Source organism: Oncorhynchus masou, chromosome 10 (assembly GCF_036934945.1).
Source record: "Oncorhynchus masou masou isolate Uvic2021 chromosome 10, UVic_Omas_1.1, whole genome shotgun sequence".
Taxonomy (NCBI): Eukaryota; Metazoa; Chordata; class Actinopteri; order Salmoniformes; family Salmonidae; genus Oncorhynchus; species Oncorhynchus masou.
This window is the reverse complement of record NC_088221.1, coordinates 39076336-39093113: the sequence shown is the minus strand read 5'-3', so window position 1 is coordinate 39093113 and position 16778 is coordinate 39076336. Positions and strand designations below refer to the sequence as shown.

The following is a 16778-nucleotide window of genomic DNA, read 5'->3' as shown; positions in this document are numbered from 1 at the left end:
ACATTTTAGTAAGTGTATATGATCCCTGTGGGAAGAGAGATAAAGTATGTGTCTGCGGGGGTTTAGTGTCAGTTCCACAAAATCAATTCAGAAAGATTGATATCTTTCTCTTTCTCTTTCTCTTTCTCTTTCTCTTTCTCTTTCTCTTTCTCTTTCTCTTTCTCTTTCTCTCTCTTTCTCTCTCTGCAGAATGTTCAGGAAGATGGTCAGCATGTGTGGAAACTGAAGCACTTCAACAAGCCAGCCTACTGTAACTACTGCCACACCATGCTGCTGGGAGTTCGCAAGCAGGGCCTCTGCTGCTCCAGTGAGTGTGTGTGTGTGTGGCCCTTAGTTCTACTGTCTCTCTCTGTCTCATTAAAGAGATACTTCAAGATTTTGGCAGAGTCAGAAGAACTCGTGGGTACCATTTTTATGACTCTGTGTCCAGTATGAAGGAAGATAGGTCATATTGTTTCACGAGCCAATGCTAACTTGCGTTAGCGCAATGACTGGAAGTCTATGGTATCTGCAGAAAAATGCATTAAAAGTATAGGGAGTGTTACTTTTTTCACTGCGAATTATGGGAGAGCCGGGGGGGGGGGGGGCTCAGCTCCCCTGAATGAGACATTTGCTCCCCTAAATGCAACAAAAGTACAACTTTGAGGGGGTCTCTAAAACATACTACCTTAATTATTCACTCGTTTGTTTAAAATGCAGTGGTAAATATGTTTTACAATGGTAACTGTGAAAATAAATGCTTGAAAGGAACACCCCAACCTCTCTGTCGTGGTTTAAACCATTTATTTGTATGTGATTGCACAAATCGTCTCCCTGTTCACTGTGCTGTCCACTCAGTAGTGCTAAATTTAGCCACAGCTGGGCTGAGTACATTGTACTAGTTCATTTTCATCATTTGTTTGCCATGTGCCCTTGATAAAAATAGCCTTTACTTATCTCTCGATGTGCAAAACTGATAGAGACATACCCCAAGCGACTTACAGCTGTAATCGCAGCAAAAGGTGGCGCTACAAAGTATTAACTTAAGGGGGCTGAATAATTTTGCACGCCCAATTTTTCAGTTTTGATTTGTTAAAAAAGTTTGAAATATCCAATAAATGTCGTTCCACTTCATGATTGTGTCCCACTTGTTGTTGATTCTTCACAAAAAATACAGTTTTATATCTTTATGTTTGAAGCCTGAAATGTAGCAAAATGTCGCAAAGTTTAAGGGGGCCGAATACTTTCGCAAGGCACTGTATTTTGTATTGTGAAACAAACAAAAATACGTTTTTTTAAACGGAAAAGTTGAGCATGCATAACTATTCACCCCCCCAAGTCAATACTTTGTAGAACCACCTTTTGCAGCATTTACAGCTGAAGTCTCTTGGCGTATGTCTCTATAAGCTTGGCACATCTAGCCACTGGGATTTTTGCCCATTCTTCAAGGCAAAACTGCTCCAGCTCCTTCAAGTTGGATGGATTCAGCTGGCAATCTTTCAGTCATACCACAGATTCTCAATTGGATTGAGGTCTGGGCTTTGACTAGGCCATTCCAAGACATTTAACCTCTAGCGTCGAGCAATCCCGTATCCGGGAGCGTAATCATAGCCTCAAGATCATTAGCATAACGCAACGTTAACTATTCATGAAAATCACAAATGAAATTAAAGAAATATATTCACTCACAAGCTATCATCTCAGATTTTCAAAATATGCTTTTCAACCATCGCTACACAAGCATTTGTGTAAGAGGTATTGATAGCTAGCATAGCATTAGCCTAGCATTCAGCAGGCAACATTTTCACAAAAACAAGAAAAGCATTCAAATAAAATCATTTACCTTAGAAGAACTTTGGATGTTTTCAATGAGGAGACTCTCAGTTAGATAGCAAATTTTCAGTTTTTCCAAAAATATTATTTGTGTAGGAGAAATCGCTCCGTTTTGTTCATCACGTTTGGCTAAGAAAAAAACCCAAAAATTCAGTCATTACAACGGCAAACTTTTTTCCAAATTAACTCCATAATATCGACAGAAACATGGCAAACGTTGTTTAGTTCAATCCTCAAGGTGTTTTTCACATATCTATTCGATGATAAATCATTCGTGGCAGTTGCCTTTCTCCTCTGAACCAAATGGAAAAGTGCACGCAGCTGGAGATTGCGCAATAATTTCGACGGAGGACACCAATCGGACACCTGGTAAACGTAGTCTCTTATGGTCAATCTTCCAGTGATATGCCTACAAATACGTCACAATGCTGCAGACACCTTGGGGAAATGACAGAAAGTGTAGGCTCATTCCTCGCGCATTCACAGCCACATAAGGAGACATTGGAACACAGCGCATTCAAAATCTGGGGCACTTCCTGTATGAAATTGAATCTTGGTTTCGCCTGTAGCATCAGTTCTGTGGCACTCACAGACAATATCTTTGCAGTTTTGGAAACGTCAGAGTGTTTTCTTTCCAAAGCTGTCAATTATATGCATAGTCGAGCATCTTTTCGTGACAAAATATCTTGTTTAAAACGGGAACGTTTTTTTATCCAAAAATTAAAAGAGCGCCCCCAATATCGAAGAAGTTAAATGTTTCCCCTTCAACCACTCGAGTGTTGCTTTAGCAGTATGCTTAGGGTCATTGTCCTGCTGGAAGGTGAACATCCGTCCCAGTCTCAAATCTCTTGAAGACTGAAACAGGTTCCCTCAATAATTTCTCTGTATTTAATGCCATCCATCATTCCTTCAATTCTAACCAGTTTCCCAGTCCCTGCCAATGAAAAACATACCCACAGCATGATGCTGCCACCACCCTGCTTCACTGTGGGGATGGTTATCTCGGGGTGATGAGAGGTGTTGGGTTTGCTCCAGACATAACGTTTTCCTTGATGGCCAAATAGTTCAATTTTAGTCTCATCTAAACAGAGTACCTTCTTCCATATGTTTGGGCAGTCTCCCACATGACTTTTGGCGAACACCAAATGTGTTTGTGTTATTTCTTTCTTTAAGCAATGTCTTTTTTATGGCCACTCCTCTGTAAAGCCCAGGTCTGTGGAATGTATGGCTTAAAGTGGTCCTATGGACAGATACTCCAATCTCCGCTGTGGAGCTTTGCAGCTCCTTCAGGGTTATCTTTGGTCTCTTTGTTGCCTCTCTGATTAATGCCCTCCTTGCCTGGACCATGAGTTTTGGTGGGCGCCCTCTCTTAGCAGGTTTGTTGTGGTGCCATATTCTTTCATTTTTTAAATAATGGATTTAATGGTGCTCCTTGGGATGTTCAAAGTTTCTGATATTTTGTTATAACCCAACCCTGATCTGTACGTCTCCACGACTTTGTCCCTGACCTGTTTGGAGAGCTCCTTGGTCTTCATGGTGCTCCTTGGTCTTCTTGGTGGTGCTCCTTGCTTAGTGGTGTTGCAGACTCTGGGGCCTTTCAGAACAGGTGTATATATACTGAGATCATGTGACAGATCATGTGACACTTAGATTGCACACAGGTGGACTTTATTTAGCTATTATGTGACTTTTGAAGGTAATTGGTTGCACCAGATCTTATTTAGGGCCTTTATAGCAAAGGAGTGAATACATATTCAAAAACCACTTTTCCTTTTTAATTTTTTTAGAATTCTTTGAAACAAGTTTTTTTTTCATTTCACTTCACCAATTTGGACTATTTTGTGTATGTCCATTACATGAAATCCAAATAAAAATGTATTTAAATTACAGGTTGTAATGCAACAAAATAGGAAAAATGCCAAATGGGGTGAAAACCTTTGCAATGCACTGTAAAGACACAAACTGAACTACTAAAAAACACACTAAGGAAAAAAAAGCTAAGCTAAAAATATTTGTTTTAAGATCTATTTTAATAATGTCCACAGTTTTGGCCCCACCCAGGTTCTCTGGCAGGTTCACTGCCCCAGCAGCCTTGTATGGCCCCCCGCCAGACAATACGTCTGAGTAACTGTATATTCTCAGTATTATGAACAAATTGTGTTTTCTTTTGGTAGCATTTCGTAGTGTGACTGATTTTACTAAGTGCATTAGTACTGTATAAAGTTAGAGGTCCGCTATTTGATAGATTCCCCCACTCCCCCTACCTCAGGCTTCCAGTGGGGAGACCTGAGGTCAACCTACCCCCGCCCCTCTCCCCATCTCGTACATCTGAGTGGGAGACCTTCCCAGGCAGTAGCCTGCCTAGCTCACAAACTAGAATCAGGGCGCCCACTCCGACAAGGTAAATTGACCCACAGTCCCACATGGTGACATGATATCATTGACGTAATGTGCAAATGAGCAATAGAAAACCGTTTGCGCAAATGTCACCATTCCAAATTTTTTGGTGCAGGAGCCCCGTGCTGCCCCCGAACAGATGCCCATGTCGCCTATACCTAATTCTGCCACTGGGCTGGGGGCATAATTCGCAATTGTAAATGAGAACTTGTTCTCAACTTGCCTACCTGGTTAAATAAAGGTGAAATAAAAACTAAATAAAAAACTAAAGGCTGCCTCCATGTCTCTTGGTCCTAGACTTTGGGATAGTTAAAAGGCTCCCTCTCCATGCCTCTTGGTCCTAGACTTTGGAATAGTTAAAAGGCTGTCTCTCCATGCCTCTTGATCCTAGACGTTGGGATAGTTAAAGGTCAGTACCAGAGGACCAGAGGGACCTACTGGGTACATAACTCAAAAGCATGTCTGAAATGTATTGGGGTGCACAATCATGGATTGGTTTAAAAACCAAAAAACGTATTCTAAAGCTCACAGCCAGCCAGTGCAGAAACCTTAAAACCGGTGTAATGTGTGCTCTCCGTCTGGTCTTGGTCAGTACCCACGCGGAGGCATTCTGTATGTTTTGCAGTTGACCAATGGCTTTCTTGGGTAGACCAGACTGGAGAGCATGACAGTAGTCAAGCCTGCTTGTAATAAAAGTCTCTCTGTATCAGCCTGAGAGAGAAACGGCCTCACCTTGACAATGTTTCTCAGGTGGTAAAAAGCTATTTCGGTCACATTCCTATTATGTCATTTGAAATTCAGTTCAGAATCTAAAGTAACACCTTGTTTTTTTACCTGGTGATTTATCTTTATTGCCCGTGAATTAAAATTTGGTGGCTAAATTCTCTCTCTGTGCTTTGGCTCCAACAATAAGTACCCCAGTCTTGTCTTAATTTAGCTGGAGCAAGTTGTGAGCCATCCAAGTATTTAAATCACTAATACAGTCTAATAATTTATCGGTGGAGCAATAATCCTCTGGTGACACAGAAATGTAAAGGACTGTATCGTCTGCATAGCAGTGAAAATCAATGCTGATAACGCTGCCAAGGGGTAACATATATAAACTGAACAGTTCCGTACCCAAAATCGAACCTTGTGGAACGTCACGTGATGTGTATTTTCTCTGAGTTATGTTCACCAAGGGTGACAACTGGTTAAATAGGTCCTAAACCAATTTAGAACTGGACCGGAGAGGCCAACCAACCTCTCCAGTCTGTCCAGAAGGACATCATGGTCGACAGTGTCGAATGCAGCACTTATAAATCTAAGGCTGTCTCTGGGCACAAAAACCAAATTGGATTTTTTACAGTTAAAAAAACTATTTCTCCATAATTTTGCTTCAGAATGGAAGGTTGGACATTGGTTGATAGTTGCTAAGAGCTGAATAATCTAGATGACTTTTCTTCAGAAGGGGTTTCCCCATAGCAGTTTTTAGAGCAGTGGTGTGCACTTCTTCAGAAATGCAATAAAAAGTGTTTTGAATAATGTGGTGGGGATAGGATCGAGAAAGCAGGGAGAAGGCTTAAGTTGTGATATCACTTTCCTGAGCATGTCTGTGGCAACCAGGGAAAATGAATGAGTAGTGTCTTTGCGTGGTGGGCTAGAGCACATATCATCAAACTTCTCATCATGCTTTTTACCTTTATTTAATGCTTGACTGATATATTGTAGCCTAGTCTAGTAAATTGACTGTACGTGTAAGGGTGACCATCAAGTTTCAGACCTATTGCAGGTGTTGTAACGGTTTTCTTGACTTGAAGGAGAGGCGGACCAAAAAGCAGCGTGATTTCTATTCATGGTTCTTTAATAAAGACTCTACACATGAACAGACTAACAAAAACAAGAAACGTGAAAACCTAAAACAGCCCTATCTGGTGCAAACACAGAGACAGGAACAATCACCCACAAACACACAGTGAAACCCAGGCTACCTAAGTATGATTCTCAATCAGAGACAACTAATGAGACCTGCCTCTGATTGAGAACCATACTAGGCCGAAACATAGAAATACCCAAATCATAGAAAAACAAACAGACTGCCCACCCCAACTCACGCCCTGACCATACTAAATAATGACAAAACAAAGGAAATAAAGGTCAGAACGTGACAGGTGTCTTGACTTTTTAGGATGCAAACAGTTTTAATTTGTCAGCAAGACGCATGAATTAATGTAGGCGTAATCAATGGCAATCCCCTAATGTCATTTGACATCCTTTTTGGTGCTTTGTAAACACGTCCATTCATCATACTGCTCAAGTGTACATCCACTGCACTATTTGGATTATTTTGGAGTCGGGGAACACGCACTGGTAGTAGTGATTGGTTTGACAATCAAATGAAAGCATCATGGCTGGTTGTGTTCAAATTAAATGGTAACTCATTTTTACCCTTAAATTTCATATTTATTAATAGGCTCACACATCTATTTCCAATAGAGACCCCTTTCGAATGTCACGTGTAATTTGCACTCTGGCAGATAGCATAGACTTCCCGGTCATTGCTCTAATTGTGTTAGCGCTAGTTAGCAACTACAGTTGAAGTCGGAAGTTTACATAGACCTTAGCCAAAACATTTAAACTCAGTCTTTCACAATTCCTGACATTTAATCACAGTAAAAATGCCCTGTCTTCGGTCAGTTAGCATCACCACTTTATGTTAAGAATGTGAAATGTCAGAATGATAGGAGAGAATGATTTATTTCAGCTTTTATGTCTTGCATTATTATGTCAGAATAATAGTAGAGAGATTTATTTATTTCAGCTTTTATTTAATTCCATTCCCAGTGCGTCAGAAGTTTACATACACTCAATTAGTATTTGGTAGCATTGCCTTTAAATTGTTTCACTTGGGTCAAACTTTTCGGGTAGCCTTCCACAAGCTTCCCACAATAAGGTGGGTGAATTTTGGCCCATTCCTCCTGACAGAGCTGGTGTAACTGAGTCAGGTTTGTAGGCCTCCTTGCTCGCACATGCTTTTTCAGTTCTGCCCTCAAATTTTCTATGGGATTGAGGTCAGGGCGTTGTGATGGCCACTCCAAGACCTTGACTTTGTTGTCCTTAAGCCATTTTGCCACAACTTTGGAAGTATGCTTGGGGTCATTCTTAGTTTGGAAGACCCATTTGCGACCAAGCTTGAACTTCCTGACTGATGTCTTGAGATGTTGTTTCAATATATGCACATAATTTCCCCCTCATGATGCCATCTATTTTGTGAAGTGCACCAGTCCCTCCTGCAGCAAAGCACCCCCACAACATGATGCTGCCATCCCCTGTGCTTCATGGTTGGGATGGTGTTCTTTGGCTTGCAAGCCTCCCCTTTTTCCTCCTAACATAACTATGGTCATGATGGCCAAACAGTTCTATTTTCGTTTCATCAGACCAGAGGACATTTCTCCAAAAAGTACGATCTTTGTCCCCATGTGCAGTTGCAAACCGTTGTCTGGCTTTTTTATGGCAGTTTTGGAGCAGTGGCTTCTTCTTTGCTGAGCGGCCTTTCAGGTTATGTTGATATAGGTCTCATGTTACTGTGGATATACAAGGTCCTTTGCTGTTGTTCTGGAAGTGATTTGCACTTTTCGCACCAAAGTATGTTCATCTCTAGGAGACAGAACGCGTATCCTTCCTGAGTGAAATGGCGACTATGTGGTCCCATGGTGTTTATACTTGCGTATTATTGTTTGTACAGATGAACATGGTACCTTCAGGTGTTTGTAAATTGCTCCCAAGGATGAACCAGACCTGTGGAGGTCTACAATTTATTTCTGAGGTCTTGGCTGATTTCTTTTGATTTTCCCATGATGTCAAGCGAAGAGGCACTGAGTTTGAATGTAGGCCTTGAAATAGATCCACAGGTACACCTCCAATTGACTCAAATTATGTCAATTGGCCTATCAGAAGCTTCCAAAGCCATGACATCATTTTCTGGAATTTTACAAGCTATTTAAGAGCGCAGTCAACTTAGTGTATGTAAACTGGAATTGTGATACAGTGAATTATAAGTGAAATAGTCTGTCTGTAAACAATTGTTGGAAAAATTACTTGTGTCTTGCACAAAGTAGATGTCCTAACAGACTTGCCAAAACTATAGTTTGTTAACAAGAAATTTGTGGAGTGGTTGAAAAACGAGTTTTAATGACTCCAACCTAAGTGTGTGTAAACTTCCGACTTCAAGTGTACCTTAAAATGGCACTGAGAGACTCCGGGTAAGTAGATAAAGGGCCTCATTGCCAAAATCCCGAAGTATCCCTTTGTCCCTTTAGAAAGTCCCTCTTTCTGTCCCTGGTTGGCCTTTACAGCTCCACCCACTCTCTGTTTCTCTCTTCCTGCCTTTCAGTTCCTGTCTCTGTCCCTGGTTGGCCTTTACAGCTCCACCCACTCTCTGTTTCTCTCTTCCTGCCTTTCAGTTCCTGTCTCTGTCCCTGGTTGGCCTTTACAGCTCCACCCACTCTCTGTTTCTCTCTTCCTGCCTTTCAGTTCCTGTCTCTGTCCCTGGTTGGCCTTTACAGCTCCACCCACTCTCTGTTTCTCTCTTCCTGCCTTTCAGTTCCTGTCTCTGTCTTTCAACCAGATGTTTATATTATATTTATGTCTCTTATTCAGTCCTCCATTCTGTGAATAATAAACATGATTGCATTATCTATTATCAAGGATAATGCTATCGCTTGGTCATTTTATTACATGATTCAGTGAAAGGGTTGGTGTTGCTACTCAGTGTTCGTCCACTGGTGAACTGTCTCTCTCTGTACCTCTGTGTTTCAGTATGCAAGTACACAGTCCATGAACGCTGTGTGTCCAAAGACATTGCTGCCTGCATCAGCACCTACGCCAAGTCCCGCAGACACACCAATGTGAGTATACAACTACACACACAAAACACACACTATTCTTGGGGGGACCAAACAGTTGAGTCCCATTCAGAATCATATTTTCACTAAACCCTAACTCCTAACCGTGATTGCAACCCTAACCCTAAACCTAACCCCTAAGCCTAACATAGCATTTTTCCTTGTGGGGACTGGCGAAATGTCCCCACTTAACTTCCACATCCGATTAATGTTGCTGAGCAAGGAGCAGAAGGGTCCTGGATGCAGGGATTCTCTCTCTCTCTCTCTCTCTCTTCTCTCTTCTCTCTTCTCTCTTCTCTCTTCTCTCTCTCTCTCTCTCTCTCTCTCTCTCTCTCTCTCTCTCTCTCTCTCTCTCTCTCTCTCTCTCTCTCTCTCTCTCACACACACACACACACACACACACACACACACACACACACACACACACACACACACACACACACACACCACACACACACACAGATGGTCTCTTATTTTTGTAAATATCCAGCACAAAATATAACGCATTTAGCACTGGATTAATGTTGTAACTTCCTGTAAATCATGATTGTTGTCTCTCTCTCCCTTCCTGTCTCTCTCCCTTCCTGCTTCTCTCCCTTCCTCTCTCCCTTCCTGCCTCTCTTCCTTCCTGCCTCTCTTCCTTCCCTGCCTCTCTTCCTTCCCTGTCTCTCTTCCTTCCTGCCTCTCTCCCTTCCTGCCTCTCTTCCTTCCTTCCTCCCTCTCTCTCTCTCTCTCTCTCTCCCCTTCCTCCCTCTCTCTCCCTTCTTGCTTCTCTCCCTCTCTCCCTTCCTGCCTCTCTCCCTACCTGCTTCTCTCCCTACCTGCTTCTCTCCCTACCTGCTTCTCTCCCTCTCTTCCTACCTGCCTCTCCCCTGCCTGCTTCTCTCCCTTCCTGCTTCTCTCCCTTCCTGCCTCTCTCCCTTCCTCCGGCTCGCTCTCTCTCCCTTTCTCCCTCTCTCTCCCTTCTTGCTTCTCTCCCTCTCTCCCTTCCTGCTTCTCTCCCTACCTGCTTCTCTTCCTTCCTGCCTCTCTCCCTACCTGCTTCTCTCCCTACCTGCTTCTCTCCCTCTCTTCCTACCTGCCTCTCTCCCTACCTGCTTCTCTCCCTTCCTGCTTCTCTCCCTTCCTGTCTCTCTCCCTTCCTGCCTCTCTCCCTTCCTGCGTCTCGCTCTCACTCCCCTTCCTCCCTCTCTCTCCCTTCTTGCTTCTCTCCCTCTCTCCCTTCCTGCTTCTCTCCCTACCTGCTTCTCTTCCTTTCTTCCTCTCTCCCTTCCTGCCTCTCTCCCTTCCTGCCTATCTCCCTCTCTTCCTTCCTGCCTCTCTCCCTTCCTGCCTCTCTCCCTCTCTTCCTTCCTGCCTCTCTCCCTTCCTGCCTCTCTCCCTTCCTGCTTCTCTCCCTTCCTGCCTCTCTCCCTTCCTCCGGCTCGCTCTCTCTCCCTTTCTCCCTCTCTCTCCCTTCTTGCTTCTCTCCCTCTCTCCCTTCCTGCTTCTCTCCCTACCTGCTTCTCTTCCTTCCTGCCTCTCTCCCTACCTGCTTCTCTCCCTACCTGCTTCTCTCCCTCTCTTCCTACCTGCCTCTCTCCCTACCTGCTTCTCTCCCTTCCTGCTTCTCTCCCTTCCTGTCTCTCTCCCTTCCTGCCTCTCTCCCTTCCTGCGTCTCGCTCTCTCTCCCTTCCTCCCTCTCTCTCCCTTCTTGCTTCTCTCCCTCTCTCCCTTCCTGCTTCTCTCCCTACCTGCTTCTCTTCCTTTCTTCCTCTCTCCCTTCCTGCCTCTCTCCCTTCCTGCCTATCTCCCTCTCTTCCTTCCTGCCTCTCTCCCTTCCTGCCTCTCTCCCTCTCTTCCTTCCTGCCTCTCTCCCTTCCTGCCTCTCTCCCTTCCTGCTTCTCTCCCTTCCTGCCTCTCTCCCTTCCTGCCTCTCTCCCTTCCTGCCTCTCTCCCTCTCTTCCTTCCTGCTTCTCTCCCTTCCTGCCTCTCTCCCTTCCTGCCTCTCTCCCTTCCTGCCTCTCTCCCTCTCTTTCTTTCCTTCTCCCCTTTCCTGCCTCTCTCCCTCTCTCCCTTCCTGCCTCTCTCCCTTCCTGCTTCTCTCCCTTCCTGCCTCTCTCCCTTCCTGCCTCTCTCCCTTCCTGCCTCTCTCCCTTCCTGCCTCTCTCCCTCTCTTCCTTCCTGCTTCTCTTCCTTCCTGCCTCTCTCCCTTCCTGCCTCTCTCCCTCTCTTTCTTTCCTTCTCCCCTTTCCTGCCTCTCTCCCTCTCTCCCTTTCTGCCTCTCTCCCTTCCTGCCTCTCTCCAGGTCATGCAGCATGTCTGGATGGAGGGAAACTCTCCCACTAAGTGTGACCGCTGTCACAGAAGTATCAAGTGCTACCAGGGCTTAACGGGCCTACACTGTGTGTGGTGTCAGATCACTGTGAGTAGTACACACCTCCCTGTACTGGAGAACTGGAATAGTTACAATGTTTTGGTTCATAGTGCCTCATGTCAAGTGCCTTGGCCAGTATCAAGTGCTTCAGAAGTATTCTGCTAATAAAAATGATCTGGCCTAGCTGACTTGCCTAGTTAAATAAAGGCTAAATAAAATAAAATATATAAATGGTCCTGAAGAAATTCACAGCAATAGTTTGTAATCAACCTATTATTTTTCAAATTTTTACTTTACCTAAGATGTCCTCTAGATGTCACCATTTACCTTTAAATGTTAAATAGTATATAATGAACACTCAAACTGTGATTCATCAAACCACCAGTAAGTGGAGTTCAAAGAGCATGTTTGGATTGTCAACTTAGCTTAGTGATGTTCTCATCCCTTTAGAATCACTGCAACTTAGCTTAGTGATGTTCTCATCCCTTTAGCATCACTGCAGTTTAGCTTAGTGATGTTCTCATCCCTTTAGAATCACTGCAACTTAGCTTAGTGACGTTCTCATCCCTTTAGCATCACTGCAGGCATTCATTCTGAGTCCTGGAAGCAGCTACTGTACTCATTACATGAATAAGGCTTTGGCATGAACCAGGGGAAAAGGGATATATTCCTATAGCAGTTAATGTTCCGGTATTATTAGCTTCAAGCATTTATGGGGCTTTTGAGTGAAGTGTTTTGAATAATATCTGCCACTGTGTCAAATGACTTGTGTGAATATATCTTTTGGTATTCCTTTCCACTCTCCTCTTCTTTTCCTCTGCTCCTTTCTTCCCTCCATTCTCCTCATCTTAAATAAAGGTTAAATAAAATAAATAAAAAATCTTCCTTCCCGATCAGCTCCACAATAAGTGTGCGTCCAACATGAAGCCGGAGTGTGATGGAGGAGCCCTTAGAGACCACACTCTACTCCCCTCCTACATCTGCCCTGTCGTCCTGGTGAGATCACATGAAATCAATCACACTCTGAAACTCCTATTTATTTATCTCCAATTCTTTCAATACTGAAAAACACTAACACCCCCTTGAGATATAATTATAGATCCATAAAGGTATACACTTGCCCCATTTCTCTGTAACAATTCATAAACTCATAAACAAATGTATCTTTGTCTGCCCGTCTGTCTGTCTCTCTGTCTGTCTGTCTGTCTGTCCGTCCGTCCGTCCGTCCGTCCGTCCGTCCGTCCGTCCGTCCGTCCGTCTCTCTGTCTGTCCGTCCGTCCGTCCGTCCGTCCGTCCGTCCGTCTGTCTGTCTGTCTGTCTGTCTGTCTGCAGGACCGTCATTCTGTTGTGAAGCGGGGTGAAGGGGACTCCCCGCCCAGCAGCAGCCCTGACAACATAAGTCAGAGCTTGAAATTCACAGGAGACGGACAAGCACTGCAGGTGAGTAAATCAAGCCCAGTGCATCTTCAGTGGTTAAAGCCTTGTTGATGGCAGGTTAAAGTGTGTGCTGTGTTTGCATGGGTATACACTACTCTACAGTATCTCATTAGCCTGTCTCTGATCTCCTATTCAGATCACTCCTCTCCCGGGTACACATCCCCTCCTGGTCCTGGTCAACCCAAAGAGTGGAGGGAGACAGGGGGAGCGGTAAGTCACAGTGTCTCATATGATTAACGGATTGAAACACTCCTGCAATATACACTAGTATGTGGACACCTGCTTCCATTCAGCCTCAAGAGCATTAGTGAGGTTGGGCACTGATGTTGGGCGATTAGGCCTGGCTCGCAGTCAGCATTCCAATTCATCCCAAAGGTGTTTGATGGGGTTGAGGTCAGGTCTCTGTGCAGGCCAGTCAAGTTCTTCCACACCGATCTTGACAAACCATTTCTGTATGAACCTCGCTTTGTGTACGGGGGCATTTTAATGCTGAAACAGAAAAGGACCTTCCCCAAACTGTTGCTACAAAGATGGAAGCACAGAATCGTCTAGAATGTCATTGTATTCTGTAGCGTTAAGATGTCCCTTCACTGGAACTAAGGGGCCCGAACCATGGAAAACAGCCCTAGACCATTTTTCCTCCTCCAACAAACTTTACAGTTGGCACTATGCATTCGGGCAGGCAGCATTCTCCTGGCATCCGCCGAACCCAGATTTGTCCGTTGGACTGCCAGGTGGTGAAGCGTGATTCATCACTCCAGGGAACGTGTTTCCACTGCTCCAGAGTCCAATGGCGGCGAGCTTTAATCCACTCCAGTCTTGGCATTGCGCATGGTGATCTTAGGCTTGTTTGCGGCTGCTCAGCGATGGAAACCCATTTCATGAAGCTCCTGACGAACAGTTATTTTGATGACATTGCTTCCAGAGGCAGTTTGGAACTCCGTAGTGAGTGTTGCAGCTGAGGACAGATAATCTTTACGCGCTGTGGCCTTCAGCACTTGGCGGTCCCATTCTGTGAGATTGTGTGGCCTATCACTTTGTGGCTGAGACGTTGTTGCTCCTAGACGTTTCCACTTCACAATAACAGCACTTACAGTTGAACAGGGCAGCTCTAGCAGGGCAGAAATCTGACAAACTGACTTGTTGGAAAGGCGGAATCCTATGGCAGAGCCACGTTGAAAGTCACTGAGCTCTTCAGTAGAGCCCATTCTACTGCCAATGTTTGTCTATATAGGCTGCATGGCTGCGTGCTCAATTTTATACACCTGTCAGCAACAGCTGTGGTTGAAATAGCCAAATCCACATACTTTTGGCCATGTAGTGTATGTTTCATACAGCCCTGTAATGCTACTGACAAAGTGTTATAAAGACTGGCTGACTGTTCATCATAGAATCAAAGTAATGTGAAGCTAGCATAGCTGAAGCTAGCAACAATAACAATCTCCTGGTCTTTGGCGATTCAATTCTATAATTTTTAGGCTATGTAATTACAGAGGATTTAACATTTTGGAAATAATGATGGTCTATTGGCTGTTCTGACACAGTGTCCTAAAAGCAGTTGTTAATGAAAATGAATGTGTTCACTGTTTCAGCATTCTCTCCTCATTCTCTCCTCTCTCCTCCCACCATGCATTTCACAGCACCGGGAGGCCTGCTTTGTTGGCTTCAGAAACTCCATCACCATAGCAACACAGTCTTAAATACCACTTAAAAGGGAAATTATTCTCTATTATTAGACATGTTCTCCTAAAAAAAGATGCATTTAATCTCTGAGTACAAAAACAAAGCCTATTTCTTCTCATTTGATGTCAATAAGGAAATGAAAGGGTTGGTCACTGATTGGTCCTGTTATTGTGAATGAGGCTTTCAGGCAGTTTAATGACTGTTTTACAGCATTTTAAATGTCACACGGTCCTCTTATTTTAAGTAGTATATTTATACAAATTTTTCCTTCTGAATGAATTTCATAAACTTAAATGTAAGTTTTCTTCATGACACATTCATAACAGTATCATAGCAAACTGTATCTGACACGCCATATAGAATGAGTTGCATTCTAAGCCAAATGTTTTGTTTGTGGTGATTCTAACCTAGCTGTCGGCTTTCTGTTGTCTTTTGCCACTGCTTTTCACACTCTGACCAAAGTGCAGTGTGGGTATTGGAAGCTACTGACACAATTACCAGTGCAAGGTCAATGTGGAGCCTTCAATATAATAGATCTCTGATACAGCTCCTGCTGGTCAATGTTACAGGAATCTGCGATGTCAATGGGCACAGTAAGCTGTAGAGATAATTACAATTTTAGAGCGAAATCACATTTACTGTGGACACCATGTCAACTGTGTTGATTAAGTAAAACTTGTAATTAAATGTTGCTACTTTACATTCTATGTCTGTCTTTGTATGCATGATCTCTCATCCCCTCACTCTCTCTCTGGCTCACTCTCTCTCTCTCTGGCTCTCTCTCTCTCTGGCTCTCTCTCTCGCTGGCTTTCTCTCTCTCTGGCTCTCTCTCTGGCTTTCTCTCTCTCTGGATCTCTCTCTCTCTCTCTCTCTCTCTGGCTCTCTCTGGCTCTCTCTCTCTCTCTGGCTCTCTCTCTCTCTCTCTCTGGCTCACTATCTCTCTCTTCTGGCTCCATTTTGTACATAGTGATATATGTATGGTGGGGTAAGACTAACTCATCACTATAGACCCATGGTATACCTATGGTGGGGTAAGACTAACTCATGTGGGGTAAGACTTCTACAGACCTATGGTATTGAGAATGGTGTTCACTATAGACAGTACCTGCTGAACCCCAGGCAGGTGTACAGTCTCGACCGAGGGGGACCCATGGTGGGGTAAGACTAACTCATTACTATAGACCTATGGTGGGGTAAGACTAATTCATTACTATAGACCTATGGTGGGGTAAGACTAATTCATTACTATAGACCTATGGTGGGGTAAGACTAATTCATTACTATAGACCTACATTACTATAGACCCATGGTGGGGTAAGGACCTATGGTGAGACTCATCTATAGACCCATGGTGGGGTAAGACTAATTCATTACTATAGACCCATGGTGGGGTAAGACTAATTCATTACTATAGACCTATGGTGGGGTAAGACTAACTCATCACTATAGACCCATGGTGGGGTAAGACTAACTCATCACTATAGACCCATGGTGGGGTAATTCATTACTATAGACCTATGGTGGGGTAAGACTAACTCATTACTATAGACCATGGTAGGGTGAGACTCATCCTCATCACTATAGACCCATGGTGGGGTAAGACTAATTCATTACTATAGACCTATGGTGGGGTAAGACTAACTCATCACTATAGACCCATGGTGGGGTAAGACTAACTCATCACTATAGACCATGGTAGGGTGAGACTCATCCTCATCACTATAGACCCATGGTAGGGTGAGACTCATCCTCATCACTATAGACCCATGGTAGGGTAAGACTCATCCTCATCACTATAGACCCATGGTGGGGTAAGACTAACTCATCACTTTAGACCCATGGTAGGGTAAGACTCATCCTCATCGCTATAGACCCATGGTCGGGTAAGACTAACTCATCACTATAGACCCATGGTCGGGTAAGACTCATCGCTATAGACCCATGGTCGGGTAAGACTCATCCTCATCACTATAGACCCATGGTCGGGTAAGACTAACTCATCACTATAGACCCATGGTAGGGTAAGACTCATCCTCATTACTATAGACCCATGGTCGGGTAAGACTCATCCTCATCACTATAGACCCATGGTAGGGTAAGACTAACTCATCACTTTAGACCCATGGTAGAGTAAGACTCATCCTCATCACTATAGACCCATGGTCGGGTAAGACTCATCCTCATCACTTTCGACCCATGGTAGGGTAAGA

The 16778-nt window shown here is 44.0% G+C and overlaps 1 protein-coding gene across 1 annotated transcript in view; it reads left to right on the top strand.

The window, feature by feature from the left end:
- The window catches only part of LOC135547601 (diacylglycerol kinase beta-like), a 148625-nt gene that overhangs the window by 62475 nt on the left and 69372 nt on the right, over positions 1-16778 (top strand). The window contains exons 11-17 of the mRNA XM_064976749.1: positions 190-307; positions 9007-9095; positions 11380-11496; positions 12346-12444; positions 12781-12888; positions 13022-13095; positions 15625-15726. Of these exons, the coding sequence (XP_064832821.1) occupies positions 190-307; positions 9007-9095; positions 11380-11496; positions 12346-12444; positions 12781-12888; positions 13022-13095; positions 15625-15726 (707 nt within the window). The remainder of the gene's footprint in view (positions 1-189; positions 308-9006; positions 9096-11379; positions 11497-12345; positions 12445-12780; positions 12889-13021; positions 13096-15624; positions 15727-16778) is intronic.